Source organism: Pristis pectinata, chromosome 15 (genome assembly GCF_009764475.1).
Source record: "Pristis pectinata isolate sPriPec2 chromosome 15, sPriPec2.1.pri, whole genome shotgun sequence".
NCBI lineage: Eukaryota > Metazoa > Chordata > Chondrichthyes > Rhinopristiformes > Pristidae > Pristis > Pristis pectinata.
The window spans coordinates 2,392,684-2,418,041 of record NC_067419.1 but is presented as its reverse complement, the minus strand read 5'-3'; the positions used below and the strand labels follow the sequence as shown (position 1 = coordinate 2,418,041).

The window sequence follows — 25,358 nt, the reverse complement described above, 5'->3', positions numbered from 1 at the left end:
AAAGGTGAGTGTCTCTTTAAAAAGACTGAACTCAGGTCCTTGGCTCCTAGGAAGCTTTTAAAGAAAGATTCTGGATGTAACTGCAAGGACCTTTCATTTAAAGATTGTTTCAGAAGGTGTATACACAGTTTGCCTTCTCCATGCCCTTCGTTGTCTCCTGTTCTTAAAATAATGCTCAGCATTTCACTGGTTCTCTGCCTGTGGCCACTTAACCATCACGCCTAGACTACAAATGTGTTGAGCACGTTCCAGCAGGGGTCACTAGGAAGCAATCAGTGGAGGTTGACTGTCCCCTGATAACTGTTTCACTGTCAGTCATAGCCTGGACCACAAGAAAGATTTGGAGTTCATGGGATTATTAAGAATGTTGTGGGTGTGTTAAAGGTCTCTCAAAATCTAAGGTTGCCCATGTTGAAAGGGCTGTCACTTAATACTTCAACGGACAGTCATAGGTTTTCAATAACATGATTGTCTATGAAGCAGTTTGCCATACATTTTATCACCTCCCTTTATTGGCTCCATCAGACACTCTGTAGGTCCTTGGTGTGAGGCAGTCCACTTTTAAAAGCATAAATCCTTCATTTCCCAGTTCTCTCTATGTACCAGCCAATGACCATACTGTGCCTCAGCACCAGGGTGGTGGGTAGTATCCTTCAGGCACTGCATGTCTATAGCATTTCCTCAGCTAATTATTGTGGTGAGGAACGGAGCAATGGTCGCCCTCTCCCAGACCCCTCCTACTTCCTTCAAACTTTGGCGACATAAGAATCGCATCCAGTCAAGGGCAGGAATTTCACAAAGGTGCCCAGGGATCATCCACCCCAGCCCCCATCACCCTGTTCCTGTCCCCTCCTCTACCCAGTCCATCTGCCCGTCACCCACACACACCCCTCCCACTGGGTCCCCTCCCCCCCCCCCACTGCTCCCACCTGCCCTCCCCACCTCCCTCATGATTCCACACTCCACCCTCTCCTATCAGGTTCCACCATCGGCAGCCCCTTTGTTGCCTCCACCCATCACCTCCCGGCCTCCACTCTCCCCTCCTCCACCTGCCTATCACCCCTCCTCACCTGGATCCACCCATCACCTGCCGGCTCTTGCTGTCCCCTTCTCTTCACCTTTGTACACTTCCACACTTTGGCAGACCAACACTGCTAGATGCCCAAAGGCAGAACTTCAAATAAAGAAAAAGTTCATCCTGTTGAGAGCAGATATAAGCTTAGGGGTTTATGTTGTGGGAGAGCATGCTGTGATGTTGATATATAGACAATGCAACAGAATATGGATGAGTTGAGTGAGTGAGTGAAAAGTTGGCAAATGGAATTTAAATTGGAAAGTGTGAAGTCAAAAGACAGACTCTGAGTGGAGTACATTGTGATCTAAGTGTTCTCCGGCACGAAACACAAGATGGTAGCAAGGCAAATGCGGCGAGTAGTTTGGAAGGCTAATGGTATATTGCCCTTTATTGCAAGGGGATTGGAGTTTAAAAGTAGAGAAGCATCATTATTATTGTACACGGTGTTGGTGAGGTCGCACCTGGGGTACTAAACACAGTTTTAGTCCCTTTATTTAAGGAAGGATGTACTGGCATTGGAGGCAGTCCAAAAGAGATTCACTAATTCCTGGAATGAGAGGGTTATCCAATCACAGAAGGTGAAAAAAGTTAGATTTATTTCCTTTGGAGTTCAGATGAATGACAGGCGATCTTGTTAAAGCATATGGGATCTTAAGGGGACATGACGGAGTAGATGTTAAGATATTTCCATTCGTGGGAAAGTCTTGAACGATGTGACACAGCTACAAGATTAGAGGCCTGTCATTTAAAACTGACGCACTTAAGAATTTCTTACTGCAGAGGGTGGTGAATCTCTGGAATTCTCCAGCCTGGAGGGTTGTGGAGGCGACGTCACTGGGGATATTTAAAAAGCGAATAGCTAATTTTTTGAAAGATCAGGGAATTGAGGGCCCTGTGGAACTGGCACTGAAGAGGAGTTGAGGCCTGGGATAAATCAGTCAGGATGGTATTGAATGCAGCGAAGGCTTGAGGAGGCACGTGGCCTACTCCTCCTGTTTCTTGTATTCTTGTATAATTTTTTTGAAGGAATCGGTCTGATCCAGTGCTTTTTTTTGTTTCCCAGTTCTACTCCCTTGGGATCACCAAGGAAACCATTTGCATTCCCTAGTCACTCCTGATCTGGAGGATGACATATTTTCACTCCCATGCTTCCACTGCCCCGTCCCTTCTACCGGTCCATCTCAGCAGCCCCGTCATCTTTGTCTCATCATATTATTCAGAGACCGCACACCCACAGTCATTATTACCAGGAACTGCAAACTTGCATTTATGTGATACTTTACAAACTTGGCCTGCTGTATTTATGAAGTAGTCTCATTTCTTGCAAGGTTTATATCTCAGACATTTTTTACCAAACCACATAAGAATATCTTATGCTGTTAGCTTTGACTTTTCTTTGTATGTTGAACATACTTCAATAAACAAGCATTGATATAAACTTGGTTGGGAACATTGCTCAATCTGCAGTAACCTAAGCTGGGCGAGCTTTGTTCACATTTTGTAAATGGCTGCTAGTTGTTATTCTTCATAATCTAAAATTAACAGCTCTTATGAGTACTTCCGTTAAGACCAGATCTACAAACTGTGTCCCTGCCTCTATTTAATATGTGTATTAATTTAAGAGTTTTCATTTTCTGAGGTGGAGCCGCTGTGCTCTAGCCTCAGGTGAGGAGAACAAACTGGAATGGCTTCAGAGTAATTGCACATTGATCCCAAAGGAGGCATCATTGAGGGGATTACTTGGAAATGATTCTGTAATTCCAAGTTCATTTGAGCAGATTCATGATGGAGCCTTGCAGTGGATGCAGGGAATTATTTCAGGAGTCAAAGCCACAGGGCAACTTTTAAACCAGCAAGGAGTTATGGTGTACTTGTGAGGCAGGATATTGTGTGACTTGGAGAGGAAACTGCAGCAGGTGGTGTTTCTGCAAAGGACGTTAGACATCAGATCTTAGATTCAGGAAAGAGCTTGCAGTCATTTCTCTGATCGAGGCCTGAGACTGCTGGCTCTTGACGGAGTTGTTCGTCGGGCCCTTGCCTGTCGCAGACAAGCACAACTGTTCATTGTCTGGAGGTGGCCCTGAATTTGATCCCACTCTCGTGTTTGCACGTAACAAGACTTAGACGCACAGACGTGGGCTGATCAGGCAATTAATGTTCATGCAACATAAGTGCTAAGTAAAGACCATTTCCAATCAGATAATTTAATGACTTCCACCATTAACATCCTGAGGACACCACTGACCAAAAACTCAACTGGACCGGGCATGTAACTCCAATGGCTACAGAGCCAGTCAGCGCTGAGTGTCCTGTGGTTAATGACTCACCTCCTGTCATCCCAAAGCCTTACCATCATCCACAGGACATGTCAGGAATGTAATAGATTGTTGTTCACTCACCTGGATGAGTACAGCTCCACCAACAATCAAGGAGCACAGCACTGTCCAGGGCGAAGCAGTCTGTTTGATTGCCACCCCTTCCAGCACCTGCAATTCTCTCCACCGTCAGTGCATGGTGACTGCGGTGTGTACGCTCTACAAAATCCACTGTACTCCAGGTGGCTCCAGGAGCACCTTCTGTACTCGTGGCCTCCACCACCAGGAAGGACAAGGGCAGGCATGCAGGAACGTCAGCACTTGCCGTCGTGGAAATATATCATTATTCCCGTGACTAAGTCCTGGAACTCCCTACAGAACAGCATTTGGGGAGCACCTTCACCAGGAGGACTGCATTGGTTCGTAACTGGCTCACCACCAGCTTCTCAATGGAAGTAAGTGATGGCCGGTAAAATGGGAGGGACTCAAGAGTCTGAAATTCTGTACTGCCTTTCAGATGAAGCTTGAAACTCTCATTTTTTTGACAGAATTCTGTACACCGGTCACACTGTTTAATAACCAGCAGTTAGAAATATAAATTAAAGCCCTTTAGTTGCAGAAACATGACTCTTTTAGTTAGAGGCTGTCAGTGTGACCCATGATCATGTAATTAAATCAGGAAGACCTGGATTATGCAACCTTAAGGTTATTGTGGATCCAATTAATAAAGAGTGAGCAGGAAAGAATTTGGTTAGTTGGATTTCTCTGGTTAGATGAGGTTAGGCATCCATCGGCTTCATGGTTTAACCAGTCCAACTCCGTTTAATAGCTGTTGGTTAGTGTTCTGGAAACTGCTCATTTGGAAAGAGGCAAGGGAGGTGGGGAAGGCTCATGATCATCTAATTGCCAGCAGCGTACAGGAGCCGTGCGAACAATGAACACAGTCCTGATGCAGGAAGGCTGCTTGGTTTACCAAGTCCAGGGACATGTGAAACGGTCCAGGACTACTGGTTCAGTGACCCGAACGTCACCCAAACTTATTGTTCTCATTTGTGCAGTTCACACTAGATCACAGATCAATATTTAGACCTCCATAGATTTCTCCCTGCCTATCCAACTATTTTATACAAACCTCTGCATTTGTTTTAATATAATAAAATGCATCTATTGAAAAAAGAATAAAGACTTGTACTTATAACCCCCTATAACAACTACAGGATATCCCAAAGCATTTTACAGCCGGAGAAAGTTCTATTGAGTTGTAGTCACTGTAAAAACGTAGGATTAATGTTGTCTGCCTGTCTGTCTATCTATGTTTCTATCTGTCAATCTGCCCATATCTCAGTTCACATTTCTCTCCATCCATGCATGTTTTCCTGGTTTTGTCCTTGTTTGTTCAGCTGTATATGTGCTGTGTTGGCCTGTTGAGTTACATTCATTTCTGGTTGCTTTAAACTGTGCTCAACTCGCTGCTGGCGGGGAAAATGTTTTTGATAGCTGGTTGTGAAGGCCATTGAAGGGGTTAGTGTCTGTCCCACATTCAGATGAAAGAAGTGCATTAAATAGAGGCCAGAGGTTCCTGATTCCTGCCCTGTGTTCTTGGTTACTTCAGCAGTAACAGTGGTGGGGAAGGTGTTATACTTGTCCTTGGTTCCTAAGTGAATGAGGTAGAGGAACAATCAATGACAGCCCAGAGGGTCTAGAAAGGGTTTGAATTTGGCTGTGATGCCTTCTGCTGTCTAAATGCCTGGTAGAACTTGTTATGTGAACTTGAAGAGGGTTACTGCGGAAATGCCAAAGAGCTCCTGAGGCCTGCAAATCCGTAACCCCGCAGGGGAAGGGATGGAGATAGGAGGAGGAACGTGTGTGCGACTAACTCTTGACTTTCTTTCTCTCTAATAGAGCGCCAGAGATTATCCTGGGATTGCTGTTTTGCGAGGCGATCGACATGTGGTCACTGGGGTGCGTAATCGCAGAGCTGTTCTTGGGGTGGCCGCTGTATCCAGGGGCGTCAGAGTACGATCAGGTATGTTCCGGCTGTGTTGTATCTTGGGTCCAGTGGCGTGCTTGGGCTAACTGAAAGGCACTGAGTGAAGCTGGTCTCTTGTCTCTTTGCCGGAGCACCTTGTGTCCATTGGTTGCGATCTCATGCTCTAATGCCACGACACAATGGGTGTTGCCGTTGCTCCTGCTTGGAATCCCAATGGTGAAGGTGTGAATATTAACTGTACCATTGGGAGTGCTGCACTTAAGGGGTGAGTCTGTTTAACTCCTTATTGATGTCAAAGATCCCATAACCCCACAGTTAGAAGTATAAAGGCGTCTCCTCTGATTACCTCATCCTGGCCAATATTTACCTCTCAATCAATATCACAAAAACAGACCTGAAATGTTACCTGTGTCTCTCTCCATTGATGCTGCCTGACCTGCTGAGCTTTTCCAGCATTTTGTGTTTTAATTTCAGATTTCCAATATCTGCAGGTGTTATTAAATTTTCTTTTCTCAGAACAGACCATTTGGTCATTGGCTCGTTGCCGCGTGCAGATTCACGCCGTGTTTCCCATTTAATTGTCGGCGAAACACCTTGGAGTTCCTTGAAGCGATGGAGTACGCAAATGGCTGTTGTTTGAGAGCAGCAAACAAAAGGAGGCACCTGGCACTGTCTCCTCGACACGCGATGAAATGTGAACGCAAATTAGAAAGACAGAGTGTGGTTCATGAAGCTTGGATTTTTAGAGTCATAGGAAGATACTACACAGAAACAGGCCCTTTGGCCCCCATCTACCACCCACTTGGATGTCTTGTATTAATCCTTTTCTTTTTCATTTTTTCATCATTCTCATTAACACCCCCCAGATCCTACCACCTCACCCACACATTAGGGCAAATTTACAGTGGCCAATTAATCTCCCAACCCACATGTCTTTGGGATGCAGAAGGAAACCGGAGCACTCGGAGGAAACCCACATGGTCACGGGGAGAACGTGCAAACACCACACAGACAGCACCCGAGGTCAGGATTGAACCTGGGTCTCCGGCACAGTGAGGTAGCGCCTCTACCCACTGCGCCGCTATTTTGCACTCCTCCAGTCACCTGCCTGGATATGCACTGTGGCGTCCAGTGACGTGTATAGTTAAACTTGCAAAATTTTCATTTGCGGTGGTGTGGTTCCCCACTCCCCACGGGTCAGGTCACTCCCTCAGAAGTAGACCACTGCTTCTGGAACCTGGCAGGAACCTGACTTCCAGCGTATCTCCCGCCCCCCCATCCTGCCAATGTGACCAGACCTCAACCACCTGCAAATTCATGGGCCTTTTCCACTAGTAACATCTATTGGTTCCAACGCATTGTCTCGTTCCCCCACCCACCCACAGATCTCCCCACCAACCCAACCCACTGAACCTTGTCTTCCTCCCCCACCCACCCACCGATCTCCCCACCAACCCAACCCACTGAACCTTGTCTTCCTCCCCCACCCACCCACCGATCTCCCCACCAACCAAACCCACTTAATCCTGGCTACCTCCCCAACCCACCAATCTCCCCACCAAGCCAAACAAACCCTGTCTCCCTCCCTAACTCACCAATTTCCCCATCAACACCAACCCAACCCACTGAACTTGTCTCCCTTTGCAACTCACTGATCTCCCCACCAACCCACCCCACTGTACACCAGCTCTTTGGCACCCAGCCCTGGCTTGAATTTATCAGAGATATTCCCTTCGTCCCATCAATCCTATGCCAATCTTCTCTACAAATTAAAACTACCTTTTTTGCCTCTCTGTCCCAGTTTTGGCAAAAGACTTTAGACCTGAAATATTAACTCTCTATCTCTGCAGATGCTGCCTGACCTGCTGAATGTTTCAAGCATTTTCTGTTTTTTATGTCAGATTTCCAGCATCTGCATTTTTGGTTGATATTTGTTTACTGAACAAATTCCCCCTCATTCACCTTGCAGCAGACGGAAAGCAATAAATGCTGAGGTACTCAGGCAGCAACTGCGGAGAGAGAAAAGCAGACCTTTCATTGACCCTGATCAGAACCTGCACAGGCATGGGATATTAGGGCCACCAGTTCCACAGATGCTCGATCATCTGGTGGTATGGCCGTGAGTCCCAGACCATGTCCCCCTCACTTCAACCGGCCCATCCTGATCTGTTTCAAGGGGCACTTCATTTCTCTGCTTGGCATCTCAAGAGGCCACTGAGTACAGTGCTAAGTTGGGCATTCAAATGTGAGGTTACACATGGCATGAGAAAAAGAGAACATGCCAACTCCACCATCTCGCCAAGGCATTGTTTTGCTGCTCTCTTCAAGTCTCCACCAGACTTGCTGCCCTTCGAACCCAACTGATGCATATGCTTTGGATAAAGAGGTACTTCCTGAACTTGGTGACAAGGGAGGCTGCTCCTTACTTAGCATTCATCTCTCAACCAACAGTGCCAGGGCAGATTAACTGATCAATTACGTCAGGGTGAACCCCAAAGGTCCCATCATAGGAATGATTTTGGAAGCAGACTAAAGCTGGCTACATAACGGTAGGTGGCTAATAGCTTAGTCACGGGACATTCAAAAGAATATCTCCTTAAAGCAGAGAGATTTAGCTACGGACTTTGAAAACTCAGGGCCTGAAATCAGCTGCTAATGGTGGACAATGAGATTGGGGAGCATCCATAAGACCTTTGCATCTAAACAATTTCCAGCTGGATTTGTAGATCGGGATCAGAAAAAGACATCATTACTCATTTCCTCCTCTGCACCTCAAGGCACTGAGCCGAATCAGGGATGCACAAGAGGCCAGAGTGCTGAGGGCACAGATCGAATCAGCATTGATTGGTTCGTGTGACTATAGAAATAACAGAAAAATAAGGTTATTTTCTTAAAACAGCAAGAAGATTATTATTTTCTGCAGCCTCAAGGCATCTCAAAGTGCTTTAGTGAATGAAGTCACCACTGTAATGCAAGAAACAAAGTGGTCAGTTTGCACTAAGCAAGGCCCTGCAAACAGCAGTGTTGTAATGACCCGAGTATTTCTATCCTGGCGGCTTTGGGGGATAAATATTGGCGAGGACCTGAGCGTACAAAATTGTGCCATGGGATCATTTATGTCTGTCCACCTGAGAGGAGATGGGTTTTACATGTCACATGAAAGATATTTTCATGGAATTCTGTGTCAGGGAGTGCTGGAATGGTACAATGCCAGGGCAATGAGGACTTATTTTGGTTAATAAACCACTATTTAAAACTTCAGTGATGCACTTCATTAATGACCATAAAACAGGAGTTGGACATGTTTAAAGACAAAAATGGTTCCCATGTCCCTCAACACAGAGGCTATGCTGAGAAGTTTGTCAGTCAGTTGGTGCAGGCAGCACTGGCAGAAAATATGGAGTAACAAAACTGGCAGAGTATCGGGATATCAGGGGATTGTGAGGTTGGCTGTTTGGGGGACTGCGAGGTTGGGAGGGAGTTTGGAGTAACGTGAGGTTGGTCAAGTGTTGGGATTACGAGGTTGGTCGAGTGCTGGGGGATTACGAGGTTGTTAAGTGCTGGGGGATTGCGAGGTTGGTCGAGCGTTGGGGAGACAAGGTTGGTCGAGTGTTGGGGGACTGCGAGGTTGGTCGAGTGTTGGGGGATTGCGAGGTTGTCGAGTGCAGGGGGATTGCGAGGTTGGTCAAGTGTTGGGGGGCTGAGGTTGTCGAGTGTTGGGGGATTGCGAGGTTGGTCGAGTGTTGGGGGATTGCAAGGTTGGTCGAGTGTTGGGATGAGGTTGTCGAGTGTTGGGGGATTGCGAGGTTGGTCGAATGTTGGGGGATTGCGAGGTTGTCGAGTGTTGGGGGATTGCGAGGTTGTCGAGTGTTGGGGGATTGCGAGGTTGTCGAGTGTTGGGGGATTGCGAGGTTGTCGAGTGTTGGGGGATTGCGAGGTTGTCGAGTGTTGGGGGATTGCGAGGTCGGTCGAGTGTTGGGGGACTGCGAGGTCGGTCGAGTGTTGGGGGACTGCGAGGTCGGTCGAGTGTTGGGGGACTGCGAGGTCGGTCGAGTGTTGGGGGACTGCGAGGTCGGTCGAGTGTTGGGGAGATAAGGTCGGTCGAGTGTTGGGGGATTGCGAGGTTGGTCGAGTGTTGGGGGATTGCGAGGTTGGTCGAGTGTTGGGGAGACAAGGTTGTCGAGTGCTAGGGGACTGCGAGGTTGTCGAGTGCAGGGGGACTGCAAGGTTGGTCGAGTGTTGGGGAGACAAAGTTGTCGAGTGCAGGGGGACTGCGAGGTTGTCGAGTGCAGGGGGACTGCGAGGTTGTCGAGTGCAGGGGGACTGCGAGGTTGTTGAGTGCAGGGGGACTGCGAGGTTGTCGAGTGCAGGGGGACTGCGAGGTTGGTCGAGTGTTGGGGGCATGAGGTTGGTCAAGTGCTGGGGGACTGCGAGGTTGGTCGAGTGCTGGGGGACTGCGAGGTTGGTCGAGTGCTGGGGGACTGCGAGGTTGTCGAGTGTTGGGGGGACTGCAAGGTTGGTCAAGTGTTGGGGAGACAAGGTTGTCGAGTGCGGGGGGACTGCGAGGTTGTCGAGTGCGGGGGGACTGCGAGGTTGGTCGAGTGTTGGGGGCATGAGGTTGGTCGAGTGCTGGGGGACTGCGAGGTTGTTTGAGTGTTGGAGGATTGCGAGGATGGCAAATTTCCTGATGTGGAATTTGTGTTGGCTCCTGAGAGAGACTGACAACAAGAAGTGCCTGACTGAATTTTTGCCAGATGACCTGGAAATGATTGTGGTTATGCTTCACCCCAGGAGGAAATCAATTTTCAGTTGCATAACACTGAAAAACCACTGTATAATTGATTTTCCAGGCAGTTGTCTCTCAGCACTGCACTGAAATGTCAGCTAGATTGTTAAATTTAAGCTTGTGGACTGCAATTTGAACCGGTATCCTTTTGACTCCAAGGATAGAGTGAACCACTGAACAAGGGCTGAGAAAAAAGGATAAGCCACATCCAGTCAGTTTATCGTATCAGAGACTTGTGTCAGACCCGGGCTGGATTATCAGGATAGACCACAGAGCCAATTGGAGGTTGGTTATTGAAGGAGAGATGACTGGATTGTACTTGTGTCCTTAGACTTAAGCTGTGTTCCTGTAAACCTTCAACTCTATCTCTTTATTATGACCACTGTAGATTTATCTGGAAACTGGTCAACTGCACTATCTCCAGTTTATGTCAAGTGCCAACTGTATCTTTAATGAAGTACATCACAGACAATGAAGATGTATCTGACACTGCAGAACTCAGATTAAGGTGCAAATTGGAAACAGCACAGAGAGTCATTGCTGATCATCACAACTGGTTGATGATGAGTGGGTGTTTAGATCGTTGCTCGTCCCTCTGTGCCACTGGGTCATCTTAAGGGGTCCAGCAAGAGAGGATGCTGGTGCAAATCACATTCTAAACATCCAGCAGAAATAATGCCCCCTTCTCAGTGAAGGACAACTTGGAAACAGCAGAGGGTATACAAACTGACTGACCGAACAGAATCTCTGAATGTCCTGAAGCCAAGTCTGTGTGCTGACATGAGGATATTTACCATGAAGAGCTGTGCCTGTTGTTGATGGTGTGATTCGAAATGTAGTCACGCCCCAAAGCCTCTTGATAAAGAAACCAATGATGTTGTTATTTCTTGCTGGGAGCCCCTAAACCTGCATTGGCATGAGTCAGTTTACTCTTCATGAGGATGGCTTTGGTCTGTTTAGTGTTTTGCTTTTGACTAGTGTTTTTTACTACGACGTAACAACTGACCTCTGAGTTCACCAGTGACACAACCACCAGAGGGCACAACCCAAAAATTTTGGAGAAACGTACGACTTGAGTCGCAAAGTGTTGTGTAAGGCATTGCCCGATAAATGCATTGTGGCATTACAGCAAACGTGCTGGTTTGTTGATAAGGCGATGCTGTGCTTCTGCCAGCAGAAAACTAATTGACCTCATTCCTATACCCACATCATTTGCTGATACCCTCTTCTGACGTCCTTTGCTTGCATCTGTTTCTGTGGGACCTGTCCGTCGAACGTGGTGATATGAAAGAGTGTATAAAATTAGGTTTCTTGTTTTTGGCAGGGGTTCTATGTGAGACATTCTTTTGCATTCTAAGCCCAGTTGTAAAATGGAAAGGCCCCGTGGGTCAGAACTCCTTTCATTTGGCACTGTATTCTTATATTTGATATTTCCCCGAAAAGAAAATAGTTATAAGTTTATGGGAAGGTCTGGGACTCTGGGAATGATTGGATGTTCTTTATAAGTAACTGGCAGAGCTGCCTGCTCTGCATGTCTGTATATTGGGAGACTTGTTCAGGGGTGAGGGGAACAGTAAAATGAGGATGACTATGGTTGGGTGGGTGTATGGGGAGCTTTCCTCTACCAGGAGAAAGTGCAGGAAACGTGAACCAAACAGCATATGTGGCTAGGAGAATGTCGGTCTATTGTGTTTATTTCAGATTTCAAGCATATGCAGCATTTTAAATTTAAATTTTATTTACAGCGTGGTAACAGGCCCTTTTGGCCCAACAAGTCCGCACCGCCCATTTTAAACCCCCAAATTAACCTACCTGTACGTCTTTGGAATGTGGGAGGAAACCGGAGCACCCGGAGGAAACCCACGCAGACCCGGGAGAATGTACAAACTCCTTACAGACAGCGACGGGAATCGAACCCCGATCGCTGGCGCTGTAATAGAGTCGTGCTTACTGCTACGCTACTGTGCCGTCTTTGCTGTTTCAGTTCCACTTCATATCTTTGGGCAAACATTGGCATGCCCAAGGTAAATTGAAAAGGCCTTGGAATTCTGTTGTACCTGGAGGAGTGTCCTAGAGGGGTGCGGGAGAGGAGCAGAGACTGGGCATACCTCTGAAAGCTCCAGCTGCTCAGGGCCCGAGACCTCAGGGTGAAATGTTCAGGTATTGCGCATCTTTGGAGTTGGAAGTTTTCTCCAGCTGGAGGCTGGACTTGGGGAGGTTGGCATCTGAATGCCCAGTCGGGCCTGTGCTGCGTGCGGCTGAGGGCAGAGGCGGAAGGGGACATCAGAGCCCAGTGTTTGTCTGGGGGAACTGGAGCAGGAGACTAGCCCTTGGCGTTAAATGAAGGCGAGGACTGGCAGCACATTGTGGAGGTCAAAGAGCTGCAAATCAAGGGTTTGCGTGGTGACTGGACTGGAGGTGGTGGTAGTGGGGCTGTGGCAGCAGTCAGTTCCATGAATGCTGCCGATTTAGGCCCAAGGATGAAGATGAGCATTTTACTTGCTAGCAGCCATTCTAGTTCAGAGCTGGTAAAATCATTCTGTCCCGGGAGTGCCCAACAACAAGCACGTCCGGGCTACTCTGTCCGGTATTCCAGTAGGAACAAGGCAAAACAATGATATCATCCTTAATGTACCTGAAATTGCAACAGTACTGATGCCAGGATGCTCCAGAAAATATCAACTTTCAATGCAACGGGCTGAAGAAAGTGTTTTCCGATTGAATTTCTCAACAACTTTTTCTGTAGATGTTTTAAGTATTCTTTTGCTGCTTAAATGCCCAGTTGGTCAATCACTGCGACACATGATCCACCTTATTCGTCAGCTGGGCACAGCAGTTTGGTAGTTATGGTAATCGATAATCCTGCGGCCTGGGCAGTAATCTAGAGTTCCTGAGTTCAAATCCTAGAAATTTGATTCCAATTTAAAATAAAAATCTAGGTTTAGTGACAGCAATTAAGAAGCTGTCAGATTGTCAAAATATCTTGACTGGTTCATCCTTGCATGGTCTGTCCTGCAACAAGTATTGATGCTTGGCAAGCCACTCAGCAGGTCAACAGACAACCTCCTACCAATGGTAGTAAGTGGGCTTGCAACTCTAAATCCCAAGAACGGATTTTTAGAAGTCTTTTCGTGATGTAGTATGGTAAATTCTGTTTGGTTTCCACAAATATTAAAGAAGCAGTTCCCATCCTGTCAGTGCTTATACCCACCATTCCAAACCACAGTAACGAGAGCAACAGTGTTCAACAAATCAATAGAGTCATACAGCATGGAAACAGGTCTCTTGGTCCACCAACTCCCCGCCAACTATCAACCACCTGTTTACACATCACATTTTTCGTTCTCCCCACATTCCGATCAACTCCTCCCAGATTCCACTACTCACCTACACACTAGGGGCAATTCACAGTGGCCAATTAATCTATCTGCCCGCACAGCTTTGAGATGTGGGAGGAAGCTGGAGCACCCAGGGGAAACCCACGTGGTCACAGGGACAACATGTAAACAGCAGCAGGGATCAGGAATGAACCTGGGTTGCTGGGGCTGTGAGGCTCTAGTAGCCTTCCAGTAAGTGTGGGAGGAAACATTAGACTCTACGCAGAATGAGGGAACTTGTTTACTTTAAAGCTGTTGGAAATTCTTTCACAATGAAGGTTTCAAGATTAAACCATGCACAGAAATCACAGACCAGTCTCAATCAATGGACAGCTGAATTCGTGAGTGGATCTATTGATTGCCTGGCTTTGCTGACAGAGAAGGCAAGGTAGTGTTCACCTTCAAGCATGTTATGGTGTGTATCTGATTGGTGAGTCTTTGCCCTGCAGACCACCTGACAAACTACCCACTTGCCCACCCCATCAGTCACCACCTGTCCCTGTTCTCACATTGGCCTCATTAGTCACCTAAAAGCCCATGAAAAACTGGAGAGAAAGTGAGTCATCCTTGATCCCCAAGGAAGACCTAGCAAGAAGATTCTTTAGATTATTTACTGCATGTTTCTGAGGTACTTATGAGTTGTGGATTTTTAACTTATGATCTAGCAGCTCCAGAATGAGACTATCCAACTGGAAGCTCCTAAGGAAAAAAAAGCTTTCGATAAGAGTTCCAACTTATCCCTTTGTGACTAATAAGGATCTAGTGCTGTGTAATGATGACTGAACACAGGTCCTCCCCAGCTCACAAATGCCCAACATGTACAGCCCGCATGTCTGGGAGACCAGCGGGACGGATTTGCCGGCTGCAGTGGGGCTGCAGGCAACTTATGCCGTGTGGGAACTTGGTTTGCGGTTGCATTTCCGACTTGTGGGCTGTCCCGGTTATGAACAGTTCTCGGGAATGGACCCCTGTCGTGACCCGGGGAGGACCTATGTAAATAATGGGTAAAGGTGGTTGCGGTTTGGAGCAACCATGATCTAACTAAATAGCGTTGCAGGCTGGAGGGATTGAATGGGCAACCCTTCCCATTATTCTACTCTGTTCCTATTATTGCTTTATTAATGTTTAAATCAGTATTAATGTAGTAGAATAGTTATAAAGACAAAAGTGAAGAAACAGAGTTAAACCTTTGCATTCTGTATTGTTTTACCTTGTACTGCCTCAATGCACTCTGTAATGAATTGACTTGTGCAAACGGTATGCAAGACAAGTTTTTCACTGTACCTTGGTACAAGTGACAGTAATAAACCAATTCCAATTCCTAAACCTGTACTGAAGAAATTTGAGAAAAGTTCTTTACTGGTTCACAGTGGATCAGGTGAAAAAGCTCAAGGAAGTAGGGAGGTGGTGTTTACCTCTGAATGTACTCTGTTGTATACCTGTGGAAAGACCTCTGATAAAAGCATGGAAGTTGGTGAGAATTTGCTCGCCTGCATACCAGTTAAGTAAGTAAAATATACTATGGAGGGCAGCAGGCTTGTAGGTCCAGGTTTTAAGTTGAGGATTGTGTCGGGGTGAAGTCTAGACAAAGGGGAGAGGAATGTACCCGGTAGGAGGAACCTGATGGAGGTCTTTAAAATTATGAGAGGCAGAGCCAGGGTAGACTGTCAGAGTCTGTTCCCCAGGTAGAAGTGTCAAACACCAGAAGAAATGCTTTTAAGGTTAGAGGGGGTAAGTTTAAAGGTGATGTGAGGGGCAAGTTTTTCATGCAGAGAGTGCTAGGTGCCTGGAAACAGGTTACCAGGGGTAGTAGTGGAAGCAGGTAATTTGGTGGCGTTTAAGAGACTTCTAGAGAGACGCATGAATATGAAGGGAATGGAGGGATATGGCTGATACACAGGAAGAGGACATTTAGTATAAATTGGCATCACGATTGGCACAACATTGTTGGCTGAATGGCCTGTCCATTGCTGTACTGTTCTCTGTCGTAATGGATGCATCCAGATGTCTATTCTTGTGTGTGGCTGCATCAAGCTGTGTGTAGACTTTGGGCACGCATATATCAAGTGTTACCGTGTGCTGAGGTTCTCCCTGTCCCTGGCATTGTGAAGAACGGGCTTGGCCACACTGCCGTGGAACGTCCCATTCATTTGGATTGTGCCGCACCACCTTTCCCTTGTAGGAACGTTTGTGCAGAAAAATATCTTTGACCACAAGTCAGTCAGGCAATGCCTTGTAGGGAATGTCCTCTGAGGCCCAGTGGGAAAAGGAGACAGTGAATCCTGTCATTTAGTTCCCCAAGCAGATTATTAAAGTCATTTGGTGGAATGCTCATTGCCAGAAATTTCAAACAATCACCAGGACTTGTTTGGCTGGTGGTGAGAGAGGCCTTCCCCATCAGGTTCTTCATGTACAACCAGAGTCTGCATCACCGCACACTGTCATCGAGGTGGCTTGGGTCGGGAACGAGATCACCATCCATATCTTTCTGCAATGTGCGTTTGCCTAGATCCGGAAAGGAATCCAATGGTCAAGGTTCATCCTGAAAGCTGGGTAATGCAGGATTCTATCTCTGGGTTTTTCCCGGGGACACATAGCGAAGCTGCTGGAAGATTATCATTTTGGTGGAAGACGCCATCTGGTGTATAGGAGCTGTCCGTGACTAGATGTGTATTCCATGGTCTAGAAGCTTGGAACAGCCATTGCAAAGTGTATGTGGGGAAAGACCACAGTTTATAGCACTCCTGCCATTGTGCAATGAGGAGCTGGAACCTGTGTAAACAAAAATCCCTTGGACTGTTTGCCGTGGAAATTATATAAAATAAAAATTAATGTCATTCCAAATGTGTATCATGCAAGTAAAGAGTTTTTTGGCATATACAGTAAAAGTGACCAGTGATTGTGCTGTGTTATATTTTTGAAAAAAAATGCTAGTCTTGGTGACTCACATCTGGGGAGGAGGAAACCTCAAGTAGGTTTCCAACTTCTGATCTCTCCAGTCCATGTGAATGGATGCAGTAAACATGCCTATCAGAGGGAAGGTACAAATTGTTAATAGTGGAGATAGGGAGAATTCCATTGTGGATTCCTGAGGATTTTACACCGCGTTGGGATGTCTGTTTCATTGTTTGCTTTTCCCTTCCTTTCTCAGATCCGTTACATCTCACAAACACAAGGGTTGCCGGCGGAGTATTTGTTAAGTGCAGGGACAAAGACAACGCGGTTCTTCAACAGAGATCCGGATTCGTCGTATCCATTATGGAGGCTTAAGGTGATTCACTCTGTTTGAATTTTATAGAGATTTTGTTTACCTTCCTCTTTTTATCCTGTTTACGATCACTAATTCATCTCTTTTCCTTTAAACTGGTTCTTGCTGAGTCGTTCACTCGTAACACGACTAAGAGGGGTAGTGTATGGGTAGTTATTTAGAAATCTTCCAACATCAGCTGGCTGCACAGTGCAAGCGGCATTGGAAGTCTTTTGCTTTTGCAAGTCTTACCTCCTTTGTCTAATTACCCTCAATACTGGTAGCCCTGATGAGAGGAGACACTCACTATGCATTGTAGTCCCAGGTCACAATCTGGTGCTGAATGGAACCATTGTGCTCTCTATATAATGCTTATTCAGCTATTGTCAGTGATTCTAAAGTGCATTTTAAGATGAAACAGGCTGAGTCTCAGCTGCAGTCCATGGTGAGATCTGTTGAAGCTCACTGTCTCATCCGTTCTTTCCCAATCTGATATCAAGCTTCCTTCTCATCCCACCTTCTGCAGAACCTGTGACTCTCCTGCCCAGCTCTTGCTGTCCTCTGCTGTCAGAGCTGCCAGTTGACCTACCCACTACCCCTTCCCCACCAAACCACGCAGTGGTTGTTGTTTGATCCTTCATGGTTAGAGCTGCCTCAAGTACTTAATACAATATACTGAGCCTAACTTGTCCTCACCCATGATCTTTATCCAAGCACTTCCCAACAAGGTCCACTCAATGGTTGTCAGGATTTGTCATCATCTAGATTCATCCCCATTCCTATCTTCTCCTGTTCCTAGATCAGAGGAAGATGTACCACCTCAACTGCTGACTGGTTACCCCAGCTCAGAATCAAACCTGGAAACTTTTCGTAGAGTCATGTAGTCATTCAGTACAAAGACAGACCCTTAGGTGCAACATGTCCGTGATAACCAGCAAGTACCCACCCACACTAATCCCATGTATCAGCACCTGCCATGTAGCCTTGCCTGGCAATTCAAGTGCTTGTCTGGATACTTTAATGTTGTGAGAATGCCTGTCCTGCCTCCGCCCCCCACTCAGACAGTGCGTTCCAGATTCCAGCCACACTCTGGGCGAAAAAATTCATCCTCAGATCTGTAAATCTTCTGCTCCTTACTTTAAACCTTTGTCAGTGGAGGGTCAGGCCGAATCTATGGAGGGAAACGGATAGTCAATGTTTCGGGTCGAGACACTTCCCAGTTCAGATAAAGGGTCTCGACCCGAAACGTTGACTGTCCATTTCCCTCCACAGATGCTGCCCAACCCGCTGAGTTCCTCCAGCGCCTCTGTGTGTTGCTCCAGAGTTCCAGCATCTGCAGAATCTCTTGTGTCTCCTTAAACCTCTGTCAGCTGGATTTAAATATTTTTGATATGTTGAAAAGTTTATTACTGGTAACCCTATCCATGCCTCGCATAATTTAGGTGAGGAATGGGTTGTATTTATTCATATGAGCTCATCAAAATGCTATGTCACCTCAAAGCAATGAATTCACCTAAAGGTGCAATTGGTCTGGTTTGGGTGCAGTTCACTGAAGGTAGCTTTGGCTAATCTAGTGTGGTTAACTGCAGGGAGGCATAACAGCAAATATTACTTGTATGTTGATTTAAATTTACACTGTGACATTGTGGTTCCAGGCAACTCACTTGCCAGTGTCTGAAATTCCAGCTTGCTCCAGAAAGCATCTTGTAGAGCTGCTGGTAGTTGCAATCCCTGTGGCCTTAGGAGTCATTCTTGCCTGAGCTAGTGGTTCATATTCAACACAGAATTCAAGGCTGACACCCCATTTCAGTGGTGAGAGACATGTTTTGAGGAGAGGTATTAAACTGAAGTTTGCCTTCCCGCTCAGGAAGATTATGAAAAACTGCTTCAAAGAGGACCAGGGGAGTTCTCCTTGTGTCCTATGTTTATTTCTAAGCCACATAAAAGAAATGAATTATCTGATCATTATTTCACTGCTGTTCGGAAGTGTGCTGTAGTAAATTGGCTGTAGTGGTTTCTTTCATACCAACAGCCTCCAAACTACAAAATTACTTCTCTGGCTATAAGCCACCTTTGGATGCTGGGTTTATGAATTTTATTCAGCTTTCATCCTGGTTTGACTGCATATCTTTTTGATTTGGAAAATCAAAGAATAATTGATTAAATCTTGCTACATTTAAGAGAGCAGCTGTTTGTGCTGCTACCTCACAGCTCCAGTGACCTGGGTTCGATCCTGCACTCAAGTGCTGTCTGTTCAGAGTTTACATTTTTTCCCATAACCAAGTGGGTTTCTGTCAGGTACTCCAGTTTCCTCGTACATCCCACAGATATGATGTTTAGAGTCATAGAGTAATGCAGCATGGAAACAGGCCCTTCGGCTCAACGTCCACGCCAACCAAAGTGCCCACAATTTGCCCTCATTTGGCCCGTATCCCTGTAAACCTTTCCTATCTATATACTTATTCGAATGTCTTTTAAATGTTGTTATTGTACCTGTTTCAACTACGTTCTCTGGCAGCTTGTTCCACATACGTACCACCCTCTGCGTGAAGTAGTTGCCCCTCAGGTCCCTTTTTCCCTCTCACCTTAAACCTATGTCCCTAGTTTTTGGTTCCCTTGCCCTCGGTGCATTCGCCTTATTTTATATACCTGTACTCCTAGGTCCCTCTCTCCCACAATACTCCGTAAAGTGTTACCATTCACTATATGAGTCCTACCCTGGTTTGACTTTCCCAAAACTGAACACCTCACACTTATCTGGATTGAATGTCATTTGCCAAACCTCGGCCCACTTACCTGGCTGATCAAGATCTCCCTGTAGTTTTTGATAACTTTCTTCACTGTTTACGATACCACCTATTTTAATATCAGCTGCAGATTTACTGACCATGCCTTGTTGATTCTCATCGAAACTGTTTATCTAGGCACAAGCCTCCAGTCCGAGAAACAACCGTCACCCTCTGCTTCCCACCACTGAGCCAATTGTGAATCCAGTTAGCTAGCTCTTCCTGAACCCCTTGCGATCTAATCTTCCAGATCAGCCTTCCATGCGGGACCTTGTCAAAGGATTTGCTAAAGTCCTTATAGACAATGTCCACCGCATCCCCCTCATCAATCCTCTTGGTCACCTCTTTGAAAAACTCTTAACAGATTTGTCGGACATGATTTCCCACACACAAAGCTGCGCTGACTATCTCTAATCTGACCTTGTCCATTCACATGCTGCCCCTCAGGATGCCCTCCAATAACTTACCCATCACTGATGTCAGACTCACCGGCCTGTAGTTCACTGGCTTGTCTGTGCTGTCCTTCTTAAATAATGGTACAAATATTAGCCATCATCCAGTCTTCCGGAACTTCACTCATGGCTAAAAATGAAGCAAATATCTCTCCAAGGGCCTCTGCAATTTCTTCCCTGGCTTCCCACAAGGTTCGAGGATGCATTTGGTCAGGCCCTGGGGATTTATCCACTTTAATGTGCTTTAAGGCTGCCAGTAGCACCTCCTTGGTAATATATATGTGGTCCAAGACATCACAACTCATTTGCCTCAATCCCTTAGCATCCATGACCTTCTCCACGGTAAATACTGATGAGAAATTCTCATTAAAAAATCTCACCCATCTCCTGTGGCTCCACACACAGACGGTCGTGCTGATCTGTAAGGGGACCTATTGTCTCCCGAGCCACTCTTTTCTCTTAATATACATATTTGTTTAATTTGCTACAGTAATTTATTTGTACCTCAGTTGTAAAATTTAGGGGAGTTGATGGATATGCGAGAGAGAGCAAGTTGCAGGACAATAGGGAAATGAGGGGGAATAGAACCATTCTGTTGGGAATCGGTGTAAACCTGCTAGCCTCTTCCTGTTTTTTTTTCTGTAAGAGAGAAATTCATTCATTTGCTGAATTTCAGTCAGATGCAACAAGGAGGGATTGAAGATGTGTCTGATCTATTGCCATCTTTGCAATGAAATCAGTTTCTGTGTTCTACTTATTGCGATGCCGTGCAGGGTCAGACTGCTGATCCAAGCCAGAGGCTGCATTATTCTGCGTTAGAATTATAGGGAAGAATGAAATAAAAATCAGCTGTCCCAATAATATCTGCCATTTGGCACATCCCAACACTTAAATCAACATGCATTGCTTTGGTGCCTTGAGTCCAAAGGAACTTTCCAGTACGGCAACATGTGTTGGAAAATCTGTAAGAATCCTTGGTTGCTCTTAAAGGGAATTTGCCCAAACCTTCAGGCAAGAGTTAAACAGGGCAACACCTAATGGGAAAAGGGGAATAACTTACAGATGATGCTCAGAGACGAGACTTTGTGTGACTCCTGCTTTCTTTGCATCTTAGAAGCTCTTGGATTGTAGGAAGGCTCCATCTATTAAACATCATTAACAAAGTGGGACTAGTTTTACCATTGTGGGAAGGAGCTGGGTATTTGTGCTGGTTAGTCATTGGCTGTATTTCTAATTGAGTACCATGCACCAGATATACTATAAGATGCTGAGCAGTACTCACAGAAGTCAAACTGCCTCAGTGGTCTCTGCACTGTGCTAAATATTGTGTTAAAATTATGTTCTTGTTTAAAAAATTACAGACACCAGAAGATCATGAGACAGAGATGGGAATCAAGTCGAAGGAGGCAAGGAAGTACATTTTTAATTGTTTGGATGATATGGCACAGGTACGATTGAATTTCTTGGCCACTTTTCTTCTCTTCTTTGCTCTTTTTGGTGGACTGCAATTCTGTGGGCACCAGTGGTCTTTAGTACACACCCAAGGGGCCTTTTCCCTATCTGAGCCCTGGTGGTTAGTGCTGGCAGGGTATTTCATCAAACTGCCCTGAACCAAATTCAGCAGGCACACTGACACACACTCATCTGCCTGCCCTGACACATCTACATTCACGCATCCACTCATGCACAAATCTGCAGAGACAGACAAAAGCACACATATACAGAAGCTGGCACACACGGCTACATACAGGAATGGATGCACACGGCTATGTAAAGAGATGTGCGCAGGAATATAAAGCAACAGACACACAAGGCTAGATATAATAACTATGGTTGCGTTCTTCAGTCAGAGCGTAGTGAAGCTTTGGAACTCTCTACTCAAGAGGGCTGTGAAGACTTAGCAAGGGCAGAGATTGATTCTAAATATCTAAAACTATCAAAGGATGTGGAATTAGTGTGGGAATGTGGTGCTAATGTGAAAGATGAGCCATGATCTGATTGAATAGTGGAGCAGGCACGAGTGTATGAATCCCCTCCTCCTGCTTTTATTTCTTTTGTTCTTAACACACGTGTACAAAAGCACGAACACTGCGGCTACATAGAAACATGAACATTCAGAAACATAGCTGTACATAGCCACATATTGAATCACGTATATACACACACACACACACACACACACACACACACACACACACACACACACACACACACACACACACACACACACACACACACACAAGGTCCTTATACACACTGTTAGAGAGGTGCACATAGAATCTCTCTCACACATTTGCTCCTAAATTTCTGGAACAACCCTAATTGCTGTTACTTCCCCTCTTAAACCTGGAGGGATGAAAGTCAATTCCCGCCCAACCTCAGCACAAGCTGAACCCACAAACTGTGATGTGTGCGACCCGGTGTCTGAGCTCACCAAGGCAGGGAGCCACAAGCAGAATTACAAACTCTATTCCTTCTTCTCTAGCTGGACTAAAAATACAAATAGGTCAAAATGACTGATGTCATCTAAATATTTTGAACATTCCTTTATTTTTCTGCACCATAGTATACGACTATGATGACCTGGTTCTATAACGTGGAATTTTATGACTCAAATCCCTATTACAGGGTACTGTGTTGAATTGCATGTGTACCAGCTGCAAAGATCTTTTAATAATTTGTATTAAAGAAAACTTCTTACGTAGTTGACTTAGTACCTTCAGCACAAATACCAGCCTGTGGCGTTCAAAACCTCCAGTCGCTGGCTGTGTTCCCAATCTCAGTCTCTTCAGAGTGAAGGGCAGAGATGTGTGAGGTTCCATGCAAGGAGGGAGCAGAAATTGGTGAAGATACTCCAGGCCCAACTTATCCTAGCCACAGTCGTTAAAATGTTTGGATGAGCTTCAATGGTGATAGACTTTTAGTACTTCTACATTTCAGAAAATCTCAGAATGGTTACAGCACAGAAGGGGGGGCCATTCAATTGTTGAGTCCATACCAGGACTATGTAAGAGCAATCCAGCTAGTCCCATTCCTCACACTCTCCCCAGCCCTGAAAATTATTTTTTCTTGTAAATTTATCCAGCTTCCTGCCACAATTGAATCTGTGTGCTTAAAAGACCTTTCCCCTCACTTCACTGATGGCTATGATGTCTTCAGAACCACTCCCTGTACCTGTAAAATATCATTCCTTGTAAATTTGGCCCAAATCATAAATATCAGCTGTTGGCCAAACTGTGTGTGTGTGTGTGTGTGTGTGTGTGTGTGGGCACTTCTGAAGCAGTTCATAATTTGCTGTGGCAGTACATCTGAGAGTGAAATCTGTCCTTTCAGTTTTGGGTTATTAAGTTTTTTTTTGCATGATAAGTTGCTGAAAGTGCGAGTTGATAGCACCACAGCAAGTGTTAGTTGATAGCATCTTGAACCTAAATGAACAGGCAAGCCACCTGTGTCTCTCCTTGGCTAATTAAATTGGATGGTGAAGTCACTGGTACAAGGACTGTAAAGGAAAGGAAGGTCAGAGTTGGTGAATTCAGTGTTCAGAATTCAGAAAATTAAAAGAAGAACACACAAAGAAAAATAGGAAGAAAAAAATTAAACAAAATTAAAATGTTACGTTTTATACTTTTATTGTATCCAGAAACATTGTTGCTAGAAGGAATGAGACACCACTCTTGTGAAATCAGTATTCACACCTATTGTTAAAAAGATACTGTAGCGGCTGCTACTGCGATGCGAGAGTAAAGACACGAGTCTGCAAGCTGTGGAACAAGACTGATTTATTTACCCGCCTTGTGCGGGCCTTTTAAGCCGCGCGGTTCCCGCCTTCCGGAAACGGAAATGACGTACGTGCTACGTCATCGAAATCTTTTCGCGCGCGCGGGTTCTCCCCCGTCGCTCGGGGAAGACGAAGGCCCAGTGCCATCTTGGGCCCCGCCGCTCCGACGACGCGCGCCCCGACCGCTGAGCCGGTTCGCCTGCGCGGACGGTGAGCCGCCACGACACCTTAGATTTGAAAGGCACAGTTTGCCAACACTACTTCAAGCTGTTCAGTACATGTCAGGGATGAGGCAGGCAGGCAGGTAGATGGCCAAGGACTGTGCAGTGCAACTTGCACTGCTGTGACTCGGACCTGAGGATGCTGCACCATTAGAGCGTATGTATTAGTGGCCACAATTAGCATCACTGCCATATTGACAACAAATTCTGGTCTATAAGATTTGTGGTTAGATAGGGATGTAAGGTTGTTATTATACAGATATAATTAGATATCTTGAAAGATAAAGCTGTGTATAGACAATGCATTGGATGATTGGTTAAATACATATCTTGTAACATCCACTTCCTAGCTACAAACATTCCATTGTGTTCGTCTTAAGCTGAACCACCCTGTTTCCAACCTTAGTGTACTTTTTGACCTTGAAGAATTTCAAATCACCTACCTGTTGCTAAGATTGTCTGTTTCTATGAAGAATGGGCAGTTGGTGTTCCATTTACACCCTCCATGAAACTGCTTCAGCATGAGTTTGTGCACTATGGAAAGCACTGGGACAACCAAGGTTTATGGAGAAAGCCATCCTCCCTTTTTCTCCTGTATTGTCTACTACAGACTTTGCATAGTTATTGCCAAACAACATGCTTATTACTGTCCTATGCAGTGTCCCATGTATGCAACCCTACTGGGGAACATGAACGTGCTGTGTTCGTCTTCACTGCAGATTTGAGTTGTCCCCACCTCATTCTAGCCTTTCTTGCAGGTGAATATGACCACGGATCTGGAAGGAAGTGAGATGCTGGCGGAGAAGGCAGACAGACGGGAGTTTATCGATCTGCTGAAGAAGATGTTGACGATTGATGCAGACAAGAGAATTACACCGATTGAGACGCTGAGCCATCCCTTTGTAATGATGACCCACCTACTGGATTTTCCTCATAGCACACAGTACGTTCCCACCTGCCAGAGCAGATGCTATTCCTTTGCATTGCAGATGTCTCCGTGTAAGGGAAGGAGTTGGGTCCAACAATAAATCTGTTATTGATGTCCACCGTCAAGCAATGTAGCTTTTGGGTCCATTAGAATCTTTAGGCCATAATCTTTCAGGAAACAATCCATAACAAATAGACTCGAGGATGGTAAGGAAGTTAACTGAGAAGGAGCCAAGACTGAATTAAGAAGTATATGTTCTATTGAGGTCATCTACCACTTGTTGAAGACAGATGGGCAATGTTGTTTCAAGTATCTTTGAGCCAGCTCTAATTATAGGAAAATTCATGGCTTTGACAGATGTAATCATCATAGCTTCCCTCTTCTAAGTAAAGAATTTAACCCC

At 45.7% G+C, this 25,358-nt stretch overlaps 1 protein-coding gene across 7 annotated transcripts in view; it reads left to right on the top strand.

Moving 5' to 3' along the window:
* hipk2 (homeodomain interacting protein kinase 2) overlaps window positions 1–25,358 on the top strand; it is a 200,902-nt gene that overhangs the window by 141,735 nt on the left and 33,809 nt on the right. For all 7 annotated transcript variants that reach the window (XM_052030921.1, XM_052030923.1, XM_052030928.1 and 4 more), the window contains 4 exons: window positions 5,293–5,416; window positions 16,695–16,814; window positions 21,390–21,476; window positions 24,786–24,970. In XM_052030921.1, coding sequence (XP_051886881.1) covers window positions 5,293–5,416; window positions 16,695–16,814; window positions 21,390–21,476; window positions 24,786–24,970 — 516 coding nt within the window. The remainder of the gene's footprint in view (window positions 1–5,292; window positions 5,417–16,694; window positions 16,815–21,389; window positions 21,477–24,785; window positions 24,971–25,358) is intronic.